We start from the raw sequence: 12,418 nt of genomic DNA on the forward strand, positions 1-12,418 counted from the left end.
AGCTCTGGCCCAGCTCCTGCCCCAAGGACTGTGGATGTGGGGGAGACATCCACATGCTGCAGGCCTGTTTTGCCCCCGGTGGAGTCTGCTGATGAAGGCTCCTCTGACCAAGAAGACATGAGTGACAGGGAGGAGGAGAGTGGGGCAGACAGCTCAGAAGGAGATCAATTATCTCGCTCCTCCTTGGATTCAGAACAAGAGTTAATGATACAGCCACGCATGCGGAGAGCGATGCATAGGCAACAACAACTGAGAGATGATTATCAAAGAAAATGAGGCCACCTGTGGTTGGGTGGGGCTGTGGTCATTAGTGAGACTGCTATAAAGAGCAGCCTGTGGGTTTGGCCATTGTGGAGGATTATCTGATCGTTGTGTTTCGTGCCTGCCTTGCTGACTTCGACCTTTGTGAGCTGATTTTTCCCGCTTTGAAACTGAACCAGAGCAAAGTGTGTTTCACTTTGTGAAAGAAGAAGGACTGTGAATTGCCTCACAGCTGCAAGCTAAGTATCTCAGAACTGATAAGGGACTTGTACAAATTACCAGTTTGTTTGGAGACGAGGGCTCTTTGCTATACAAAAAGAGGGCTTGGTTTAAGTGAATTTTCATTATAAAGAACATTGTTTTGACTTTTCAAACGTGTGTGTGTCTGAAATTTGTACCTGTGAATTTTTGGGAGGAGTCTGCCAGAGAGTCCGACAGAACAGTCCACAAGATGGCATGGTGGCATCACTCATGTTAGGAGTATCTGTTCCAAGGAACTTGAGCTAGCTCCACATAGTTCTTTTGGGCATCAAATAAATACTTCTTTGCACCATATTTTGGCTCCGCAGCATTCTTAAGTAACAGAAATGGTGGATAACTGAATGTCCTGAGCCGATGATGGTGGAATGGTTAGAAGTATTGAAGGCTACTTCTATTGATCGAATCTCACCAGGCTCAAAGTTGACTCAGCCTTCCATCCTTCCAAAGTGGGTAAAATGAGGACCCAGATTGTTAGGGGCAACAGGCTGACTTTGACACCCCTCCCCGGAAGGAGGCAAGACTGAGTCAACTGGAAGGAAGGAAGGAAGGAAGGAAGGAAGGAAGGAAGGAAGGAAGGAAGGAAGGAAGGAAGGAAGGAAGGAAATAGTGGTATTTCAAGAACTATAAATCAAATAACAAGCAATGTTTAAAAAATGGGGGGGGGGATGATCGATTCCATGGCAATGTCCAAGTTTTACAGAATTCAGATACTTTGAAAATAACTATGGAAGTGATTTGAACTGAAACTTTCTTGAAAACAAGGGTAGAAGTCTCTTCAAGCTGAAAACAAGCAGATCTGATGGACACAAAGCAAGAATTATTACATGACATATTTTAAAAAGTGACTTTTTATTTACACCGGGGATGTGTTTCAGCAGTTGGAAGTTTAGATATTTAATAATCCATCTTTTTTTTGTAAAAGTATATAAATATATACACAAGCCTTTTATATAAACATTGTAACATGTGATACAGTAAATAATTTGCTATTTTCCCATACATGAATAAGTAAAGCTTAAATACTGATTTCAAGTATTTTCTATAGAAATCTCTACAATATTACATGGGTTGGAGAAGGATAGCTCTGTTATGCACACTTGAAAAACTGCCAAATAAAAATGTACCGTCAGAAAATCCATCAGGATAAAATACTGTTTTATTCCCCTCCCCAAAAATAGCTTCCATGTTATATAAGTAACTGGAAAATAATCTGCAAAAAGCATGAATATATGTTAAAAAATGTTTTTAACACGTCAATTACTTTCAATGATTTGAAAAAGCTGCAAAAATGCAGCAGAGTTAAATATAAAAGTATATAAAAGATGCTTAAGTGCCCATACCTATGTAAAGGAAGTGGTACCTGTTGCTTAATTCCTACCTGATGCTTAATTGAGGCTGGAACTGGAATAATATTGGCAAAAGCTGTTTATAGTCCACTCACAAAGAATCTTGGGAATTGCAGTCTGAAGAAAATGTACTTTTTTCTTTCGTTGATCTGCGTTTTCCATGGAAATGGTAGAATTCACGTTACAGCTTCAATCTGTAATGTGAATCCACCCAAAGGATCCGAGAGCGTATTTTTAAATGAATACTTGGCACAGTATTTTAGTGGCTCCTTTGCTGTTCTTCTGCTTGAAGGCGTCTTAGGACGTACAAGATAACTTGATAGCAGAAAATGTATTGGTCCTGCAAAAGGAAGGAATTGTTGCATAGTCTCACGGAATACAAATGCCAAACATAGACACGTTTTGGGCTGTGATAAGAGACAATTCTGCTTAACACAACATTCATCACCCTCGGCAAGAGATGGATTGCGTCTTTGGGATGTATTTCACGGGAGGCTGCAAAATGTATGGCTAGCCAATATATAAATATATCTACAGTGGTCCCTTGATTTACGCGTTCTCGATTAGCGCGAAACGCTGCAACGCGGTTTTTCAAAAAATATTAATTAAAAAAATAAAATATTAAAAAATAAAAAATAAGTCTGAATGGAGACCGCCGGCCGCTCAATCGGGCCGGCAGGGAACAGAATGGAGCCTTCCGCGGCGGAGCTGGTAAGGGGGGGAGCCGAGGGGGGAGCCGAGCCCAGCCCCGTGGCATTCGCTTTCCTCCCCCCCGCAGCCGACTGATCGTGGGCTCCTTCGCAACCTCGGAGAGCTTCCTGGTTTTCGTGAGCTTTCATGCCCTGGAAGCTCTCTGAGGTTGCGAAGGAGCCCACGATCAGTCTCGGCTGCGGGTGGGAGGAAGGCGAATCCCCCGTGGGCTCCGTTACATCTTCCGCTGCCAGCCAGGCCATGCTGGCGGCAGCGGAACAATCGCTGGCTGTCAACTTTTCTTTTTAAAACTGGGCAGGAGCTGACTTGCCTCCCCAGTGCTAAAAAGAAAAGTTGACAGCCAGCGCTGCGACTGACGGAATGCTGAGCCTCCCGTTCTCCCCCACCTCGCCCCTTCCGGTTTCGGCGTTCGGCAACGGAGTCCGGCGCTGGGGCCATGCGGGGCCGCTCATCCAGGGGGGCGTGGACTGGCAAGCGGCAAGCGGCAAGTGATCTGGCAGGAAGACCAAGGGAAGGTTCCTTCAGCCGCCCAACACCTGATCCGCTCCGCAGCGCGGCAGCAGCGAGGAGCCGAAGATGGGGTTTCCCCTTTGCCTTTACCCCATCTTCGGCTCCTCGCTGCTTCCGCGCTGCGGAGCAGATCAGCTGTTGGGCGGCTGAAGGAATCTTCCCTTGGTCTTCCCCGCCGCCCACACGCAAACTCCACCATCTGCGCATGTGCGGCCATGAAAAAAATGGCGCACATGCGCAGATGGTGATTTTACTTCCGCATCCAGTATAACGCGGAAATCGGTTAGCGCGGGAGGTCTTGGAACGTAACCCCCGCGCTAACCGAGGGATCACTGTATTTATATTTATATACAGTGGTACCTCTACTTACGAACTTAATTCATTCCGGGACCAGGTTCTTAAGTAGAAAAGTTTGTGAGAAGAAGCAATTTTTCCCATAGGAATCAATGTAAAAGCAAATAATGCGTGTGAATGGGGAAATTTCTCCCCGCCTTTTCCGCCCCTGTTTCCTCCCAGGAAATTCTTATTAGCTTGCAAGCTCTTTCATTGTTACTCTCTGCAAATAATGTTTTCCAAGCCCTATGTCTGTGCAGGTTGTTTTTCATTGCTCTACTTGCTTTGAATAAGTTTCTTTTCAGCCCTCACCATGTGCTAATGATGTTCCCAGCTCTTAGCAGCTTGCGAGCTCTTTCATTGTTACTCTCTGAAAATAAGGTTTTTCTTAAGCCCTAGCCAGGGGATAAAATTATGTGCTGAATCTGACCACACTAAGGACGCTAGCTAGATGAATATCTGGTAGGCAGGTTCTCCCCCCCCCCCCCCCCCCCCTTATACTTCGAAAAATACGGTGCATAAATCCAATGAAATAAAAACAGTTTCCATTTTCTCCTTTGCTTTACTTTTCCTGGGACTCTTGTTGGGGCATGTTAAGAAACTACAAAACCCGAGAAGCAGGACCATGTGTTGCACTTTAGGATAAACCTACCTCCGTTTGTATCATGCCATGCCTTTGCAAACGCATCAGCCGCACCACTTCGGAGATATCAAACTGTGGGGGGAAAAAGACACCCAATCTCAATTGAACATAGTGATTTTTTTATGGAATCCATCCCTCCCAAGTTTAGCACCAACTCTCGGCCTTCACAAAGCGGACGACACCCCAACAGATGCAAGACATCTCGGTTGCAAGAACCTTGTCTGCATTTGGTGTATGTCTGTAATTTGTTGCTTGTATTCTTAAGATTTTGATTAATATTGTTTCCTTATTGCCTATTTGACCCCTATGACATTAAGTACTGTACATCATGATTCTTGACAAATATATCTTTTCTTTTATGTACACTGAGAGCATATACACCAAAGACAAATTCCTTGTGTGTCCAATCACACTTGGCCAATAAGATCATATGCTGCAACGTCCTACCGGTCAATGACTACTTCAGCTTCAACCGCAACAACACAAGAGCACGCAACAGATTCAAACTTAATATTAACCGCTCCAAACTTGACTGTAAAAAATATGACTTTAACAATCGAATTGTCAAAACGTGGAACTCATTACCAGACTCAATAGTGTCAACCCCTAACCCCCAACATTTCTCCCTTAGACTCTCCACGATTGACCTCTCCAGGTTCCTAAGAGGTCAGTAAGGAGCGTACACGTGCACTAGTGTGTCTTTCGTCCCCTGTCCAATTGTCTTTCCTTTATCTCATATATCATATATATTTTCTTCCTTTCATATATCTTCTCCTCTATTTTTACATATTATCTTTATATATATTACTTCATGTCTATCCTCTTCCATATGTATTGTGTATTGGACAAATGAATAAATAAATGAATAAAGAATTCTATTCTATTCTATTCTATCTTCTGATGGTTATGAATATATTTTAAAATCCGCATTCTGATTTGCATATTACTCCAAAGTTGGGACAAAGCATCTGACTCAGAAGACAAAGATTTTATATTAATAAAATCAAAACCTTATCATGGCTAATATATTAAAATTGCACTGTGCAGCCAGTGGAGATTTGAAAAACAGATTAAAGTGGGATGAGCCAGATGTATGTCAATAAACTAATTCAATATCCATTGTAAGAACAATGAAGACAAAGTTCTCCAATCTGGAATTCTTCTGCGTGACCAGAATTTCCATAGAGGGCCACCTAGAACAGTAACGGCGAACCTTTTCGGCCAAAGCAGAACACCTGTGCATGTGCCTACCTGTGTTTGTGCCTCTGTTGGAGCATCAGAAATCCAAAGACCAGCTGGGCTTTCAGGCCATTTTTGGGCAGTTTTCAGGCTGTTTTCTGGGCTGTTTGGGGGTTGAAAACAGCCAGGAAACGGGCCAGAAAATGGCCTAAAAACAGTATGGAAAATGGCCATAAAACAGCTGAAAATGGCTCGAATAATGACCTTGACAGCTTGAAAAACAGCCTGAAAACAACTCAAAAACCCAGTTGCAAATTCACGGAAAGGATCCAGAAAATGACCAGGCATATGGCCTGAGAAAAGACCTGGAAATGCCCTGGTTTGGGTCATTTTCCGGTGCTCCAGCCCCTGCAAAAAACAGCTGGTTGGAACGCATGCACACCGGAAACCCAAAAAGCAGCTGGTGACGGTGTGTATGCGCCCACTTCTGGCATGTGTGCCACATGTTCGCATCACGGACCTAGACTTTCGCGAACTACCATCTCAAGCTTGAAGGACTGGAGGAAGGTTCGTGTAGGTTTCTCACCTCGAGGTCTTGGCTGATTAAGCTGAGGACCACGTCCAGGCAAATGAGCGTCCCCGATCGGCCAATGCCTGCGCTGCAGTGAGTAATGATGGGTCCCGACTTGTGGATGTGCCTCATGTAGGAGATGAAAGTTATCAAATCGTCCGGTTGAGATGGGGTGTCATGATCTGGCCAAGCGGTAAAGTTCAAATGGGAAATATGCCGGAGTTCACCGGTCTGTAGATTCGAAATTCAAACAAGAACACGGACAGAGAAGTTAAGACCATCAAAGAGAAGGAATCTCACAACGATGACGAAAAGTCCGATATATCCTAAAAAAAATAATCCAACCCATAGACGAGTTTCCTTTTCTTCTTAGCATCTTCTTTCAAGATGCTTTTAAGTTTCTTTCAACTTAGCATCTTCTAGAGCAGTGTTTCCCAACCTTGGCCACTTGAAGATATCTGGACTTCAACTCTCAGAATTCCCTAGCCAGCAAATGCTGTCTGGGGAATTCTGGGAGTTGAAGTCCAAATATCTTCAGGTTGCCATGGTTGGGAAACACTGCTCTAGAGGTCAGGGTAGTAAGTTTATGCACCATTTATTGAATACTTAATAGGTTTTTCTTATTGTCCTTCCTTCTCTGGTACCTTCGTATGGTCCTTAATTACTTTTAAAACAAGAAATAATTAAATTGCATGGTTTTATCCATAAAAGCATTAATCATTTTAATCATTATCTAGAACGGAACTTTTATAGCAATTAAAGAAAATTGAGCGACTTGCCTAACCTGTTATCGTACTGAACCTTATGGGTTCAGTACAAAACCTTAAAATGTGACTGTGCTCCGCCACAAATAATGCTGTCTATCATTTGTCCTTGTGACTATAATGTGACTTAATCAACTGAAAAAGAGTCCAAGCACCTCTTTGAAAAGTTATCTTGGTCGGTAAGCCACTCCCACCCAGTCACATGACCTTCAAGCCATCCCCCAGTCACGATTATCAAGCCACGCCCACCTGGTCACATGCTGGCAAGCCACACCCACACAATAAGCCATGCCCACAATGCCGTAGTAAAATTTTTTTGCAGCCCTTCATGACTGTAGATTCACTTGACAAAATTGTCAAGAAAGGTTGTAACTCATTGAGCAAATGTCCCACTTAGCAACAGAATTCTTTTGGCTCAATTGTGGTTGTAGGTAGAGGACTACTTTAATTAATTTCATTTATTTGACTTCTATGTCGCCCAATCTCATAGGACTCAAGCTGGCTTACAACAATATAGTATTTTTGAGTATTTCTTTAATCTATTTTTGCATTTATTTTCAACAATCCTCTGCAAATTATTCCTGCCTGAATCCTTTGTCCCCATTGGCATACAAATCTAATAAATAATAATAATAATAATAATAATAATAATAATAATAATAATAAAATCATAATTGGGAACTTCTGACATTAGATCAGCAGGGTTTGGATCCATGCAAGCAAGATAGAGGAGCAGAGGTCAGTTCCCCCCACCCGCCCGGTTTCTCAGGCTGGGTCTCCCACGAAACCCCCCTCAAGACCCAGAGCCTCACTTGAATGTCCTCGAGTTCCATGATTCTGACGATGAAGCCTTTGAGCTCCTGCAGCCGCACCAGGGAAAGACGGAGCCTGTCGCTGACCATTGTGGTTTTGCCAAGGGCACTGGGCCAGTACCGCTGACACTTGACCTTTTCTCCTTCTACTTCCTGGGTCATCATGGCTATAAGAGTGCACTTCTGTTCCCAGGCCATTTGCCAGAAGTCATCCACCGTGTTCGGGAGGGGTCCTTGGCACGCTATGTAAAGATATTCCGTTGCCCCCACCAGCATCTTGATGAAACTGGCGTTGATGTAGCCGCCTTCAGGCCCAAGAAGCACTCGGGTGGTGTCATCTGCAGTTCCCAACAGAGAAGGACAGGGTATTGATTGGTTGATTGATTGATTGGATTTATATGCCGCCCCTCTCTGAGGACTCAGGGCGGTTTACAACATATAAAAATAAAACAATGCAATATAGTAGCATAAATCCAATTAATTTAAAACTAAATAAAATGGTGTCACAGGAGGAGGAGATAATAGAGAAAATTACAACATGTGCAGAGATGGACAAATTAACGCTGGAAATAAAAAACAAAGAAGAGCCTTGACTTCTATAAATGCTGGGATATGTTTTATCATTGGCTAGAAAAAAGGTTAAAGTGATTAATGTACATTCAATTAACAATTAAAGAGAGTTATTTCTTGGTGACAAATTGTATGATGGGGAACAGAGATACAAGATTACTTATATGAATTATGATTATTGCTTTCCTTAAAAAGTCTCCGAGTCTGCGGAGAGGGGCGGCATACAAATCTAATAAATAAATTTTTAAAAAAACCTGCTTTATAATAAAAAGTGATATGTAATAGAATGTGAGTATAGTTAGAATTGTTGTGTAGGTTTGCTACACATTCGTCCAATTTTCTTTTCAAATGTTTTTGTTTTGTGTATTGTGTGTATATATGTATTCAAATAAAAAAAATTGTAATAAAAAATACAAATCTAATTAATAATAATAATAATAATAATAATAATAATAATAATAATAATGCTCAAAAAAATAAAGGGAACACTTAAAAAACACAATATTATTCCAAGTAAATCAAACTTCTGTGAAATCGAACTGTCCACTTAGAAAGCAACACTGATTGACCATCAATTTCACCGGCTCTTGTGCACATTCAACTTCGTACAGAACAAAGTATTCAATGAGAATATTTCATTTATTCAGATCTAGGATGGGTTCTTTGAGTGTTGCCTTTATTTTTTTTGAGCAGTGTATTTTGGGGAAGAGATGCTAGAATCTAACTGGATATCAGCACCTTTAATTCATTTCCCTAGGACATAATTCCTCTTGAATTGTTCCCCCATGTGTGTCTACCCTAAAAATATGACCCTATTATACAAAACCGAAGAATTAGCATGATGACTTGTGCAATAATCTTTTTTTTTTAATGAAAAATGGCTTAATTTTCTAAGGGAATTTAGCCACATGTCTATGGGAAACCTTCTGACATAAACATTCCATCTGTTGCTGTCTCCAAAGCAGTCATTAATGACTACAGGAATTAAAAATAATAAATTAAATAATAATCTGGCTTTTAGAAATGAAGACTTACAAGGCAGAATGTTCTTATATCTATTCTTCTTTCTGTTTTCCTTTGTTTGTCCAACCAAACATTGATCCAAGGGCTTTAAATCATGAAGATTCTGTAATGACAAAGATTCCCAAATAGATGAAAAATAGTTTAAGTCTTCTTTTTTTGCCTTTCAAGAAGAATATATTACATTCAATATGGTCTATATCACCCAGATCAACACAGATGGCTGAGGGAATTGAAGTGTGAGATAATGTTTAGTTTAATAGTTTGATAATGAACAATTAGATGATTCAATTAGAGCTTAGATTAATTCACTCCTGAATAGAGCTTGCAATTAAATAATTAAGCAAGGTATAAATGACAAAGAACCATGGAAACAATGGTGGCAATAAAACTTGGGATCATTTAGTGGAGTAGCAAATGTAGAACATAATTGATATTTCATAAAATGACTAAATAATTTCAACAATGTTCTTATTAATCTTATCCCTACAAGAACCCCACTGCTTATGGACATCTTGTTGGGTGCACAACAGATCCCTGGTCAAACTTATATCAGTTGCCAAACATCCAAATTTTGATCATGTGATGTTATGATGTTGCACCTAACATCAAAAACATCATCAAAAAAGCACAACAAAGGATGTTGTTTCTGCGCCAACTCAGGAAGCTCAAACTGCCCAAGGAGCTGCTGATACAGATGAATCATTGAGTCTGTCATCTGCACCTCTGTAACTGTCTGGTTCGGTTCTGCAACCCAACAAGACCGACACAGACTTCAGAGGAGAATCAGAACTGCAGAACAAAACAATGGCTGCCAACCTGCCTTCCATTGAGGACCTGTAGACTGCACGAGTCAAAAAGAGGGCGGGGAAAATATTTACAGATCCCCTCGAATCCTGGACACAAACTGTTTCAACTCCTACCTTCAAAATGACGCTATAGAGCCCTGCACACCAAGACAACTAGACACAAGAACAGTTTTTCCCCGAACGCCATCACTCTGCTAAACAAATAATTCCCTCACCAGTGTCTAGCTATTCACGAAGGCTGCATTACTCTTACTATTGGTCTTCTCATCGCTCCTATCATCCATCTCCTCTCACTTATGATTGTATAACTCTAATTTGTTGCTTGTATCCTTATGATTTATATTAAGATTGTTTTCTGATTGCTTATTTGTACCCTATGACAATCATAGGGTGAGAGCATGTGAAACCAATGACAAATTCTTTGTGTGTCCAATCATACTTGGCCGAATAAAGAATTCTATTCTATTCTATTCCATTCTATCCTACTCTACCCTACCCTACCCTACTCTATTCTACCCTACCCTACCCTACCCTACCCTACTCTAGTCTATTCTATTGGAGTTTTCTTTGTGGTCTACTTATAGAAGTTCCATTATCCAGCTAGTCAACAACACCATCACCAATTCTGAGCTACAAATATCCTGTTCTACAGATAGTCCTTTACTTAGGACTTGGCCTTCCAATATTATGACAGACTTGCAAAATGTGATTTATGGCCCAAATGTGAAGTTCCAACATCTGGGCACCTCCCATAGTGATGTGACCATAATTTGGTCATTCAGCAACCAGCCTGCATTTATGGCTCTTGGCAGTGCCCTGCAGTCACACAAGCATAATTTACTATACGTTTTGCTGGAAACTGGCATTTACTCCTGGTTTCTGGTAAAAAACACCCCATAGCAAATGATGGGTTTGCTTAACAACTGCGTCATTTGCTTTAAAACGATCACAAAAAAAGATAATAAAACTGGATGTGGTCGCATGGTGACTTGTTTTTACGACCCTCATGACTTTATTACCAAAATTGTGGCCTGAATTACGGTAGAAGACTATCATGGGGGGGGGGGGGGAAGAAGCATTAATTGCAACCTGTAGTAAGGAAAAAAAAGCATTAATTGTTAATATCCTCAGATTTCCCAGTGAAGCCAAGGGGAAGACATAGAAACATAGAAACATAGAAGTCTGACGGCAGAAAAAGACCTCCTGGTCCATCTCGTCTGCCCTTATACTATTTCCTGTATTTTATCTTAGGATGGATCTATGTTTATCCCAGGCATGTTTAAATTCAGTTCCTGTGGATTGACCAACCACGTCTGCTGGAAGTTTGTTCCAAGGATCTACTACTCTTTCAGTAAAATAATATATTCTCGTGTTGCTTTTGATCTTTCCCCCAACTAACTTCAGATTGTGTCCCCTTGTTCTTGGGTTCACTTTCCTATTAAAAACACTTCCCTCCTGGACCTTATTTAACCCTTTCACATCTTTAAATGTTTCGATCCTGTCCCCCCTTTCCCTTCTGTCCTCAAGACTATACAGATTGAGTTCTTTAAGTCTTTCCTGATAAGTTTTATGCTTAAGACCTTCCACCATTTTTGTAGCCCGTCTTTGGACCCATTCAATTTTGTCAATCTCTTTTTGTAGGTGAGGTCTCCAGAACTGAACACAGTATTATTCCAAATGTGGTCTCACCAGCGCTCTATATAGCGGGATCACAATCTCCCTCTTCCTGCTTTTTATACCTCTAGCTATGCAGCCAAGCATCCTACTTGCTTTCCCTACCGCCTGACTGCACTGTTCACCCATTTTGAGACTGTCAGAAATCACGACCCCTCAATCCTTCTCTTCTGAAGTTTTTGCTAACACAGAACTGCCAATGCAATACTCAGATTGGGGATTCCTGAAGACAAAGCTATTATTTTGCCATCATAACAGAGAACGGAGCATTTATTCCTGTTTTGGGGGGTTGGTTTTAAAGACGTCCCGCTCACCTCGATCTCCTTAGAGGGGACCCCTTGTTCCAAGACGCCCCGTAACTTCTGAATAGTTGACTTTAATTTGGATCCCGTGTAGTTGCCCGAAGGAAAAATTTGGACTACCGGAAGAGCGTCAAGTTCTTCATTGGTGATTAATGGGCAGTCTGGAATAGAAAGTAGATATATTGGTGTCGATAAAAACCCACATAAAAGCTCCTTACAATGCTGCTGACTTATGAACTATAGCAACAGTGGTCACCACCACGATATAATTTGCAAGCTGTCAGAGGCTGAGTAAAACATACTACGACGACAACCTTTATAAAGAGTCCCATAAATAACCCAAAGTTGTAAACAACTCCTAAGCATTAAACCTCCACATTCAGGGATTACAATGACACTTGGATTCTCATTCGATTTACAACACCTAAAAACCTATTTCATACTTACAAAAAAGTTGTTCCTTCTCTCTTTCACGTTCCGTGCGCATTTGACATTTAGTCGTTATTATTGTTATTATTATTTATTAGATTTGTATGCCGCCCCTCTCCGAAGACTCGGAGTGGCTCACAACAGCAAAGCACAGTACAAATCCAATGATTAAAAACAATTAAAACTCCTTAATTAAATGCACTCATACACCCCAAATTTCCCC

The 12,418-nt window shown here is 41.2% G+C and overlaps 1 protein-coding gene across 4 annotated transcripts in view; it reads right to left on the bottom strand.

Moving 5' to 3' along the window:
- Positions 1 to 1,354: 1,354 nt before the first annotated feature.
- PTPN13 (protein tyrosine phosphatase non-receptor type 13) overlaps positions 1,355 to 12,418 on the bottom strand; it is a 138,608-nt gene continuing 127,544 nt past the window's right edge. For all 4 annotated transcript variants that reach the window (XM_070758054.1, XM_070758055.1, XM_070758053.1 and 1 more), the window contains exons 42-47: positions 11,779 to 11,927; positions 8,997 to 9,087; positions 7,392 to 7,729; positions 5,831 to 6,046; positions 4,075 to 4,137; positions 1,355 to 2,208 (exon numbers count right to left, since the gene is read on the bottom strand). In XM_070758054.1, coding sequence (XP_070614155.1) covers positions 2,128 to 2,208; positions 4,075 to 4,137; positions 5,831 to 6,046; positions 7,392 to 7,729; positions 8,997 to 9,087; positions 11,779 to 11,927 — 938 coding nt within the window. In that variant the 3' untranslated portion in view covers positions 1,355 to 2,127. The remainder of the gene's footprint in view (positions 2,209 to 4,074; positions 4,138 to 5,830; positions 6,047 to 7,391; positions 7,730 to 8,996; positions 9,088 to 11,778; positions 11,928 to 12,418) is intronic.

The sequence above is a fragment of the Erythrolamprus reginae genome, chromosome 7 (genome assembly GCF_031021105.1).
Source record: "Erythrolamprus reginae isolate rEryReg1 chromosome 7, rEryReg1.hap1, whole genome shotgun sequence".
In the NCBI taxonomy this organism is placed as follows: Eukaryota; Metazoa; Chordata; class Lepidosauria; order Squamata; family Dipsadidae; genus Erythrolamprus; species Erythrolamprus reginae.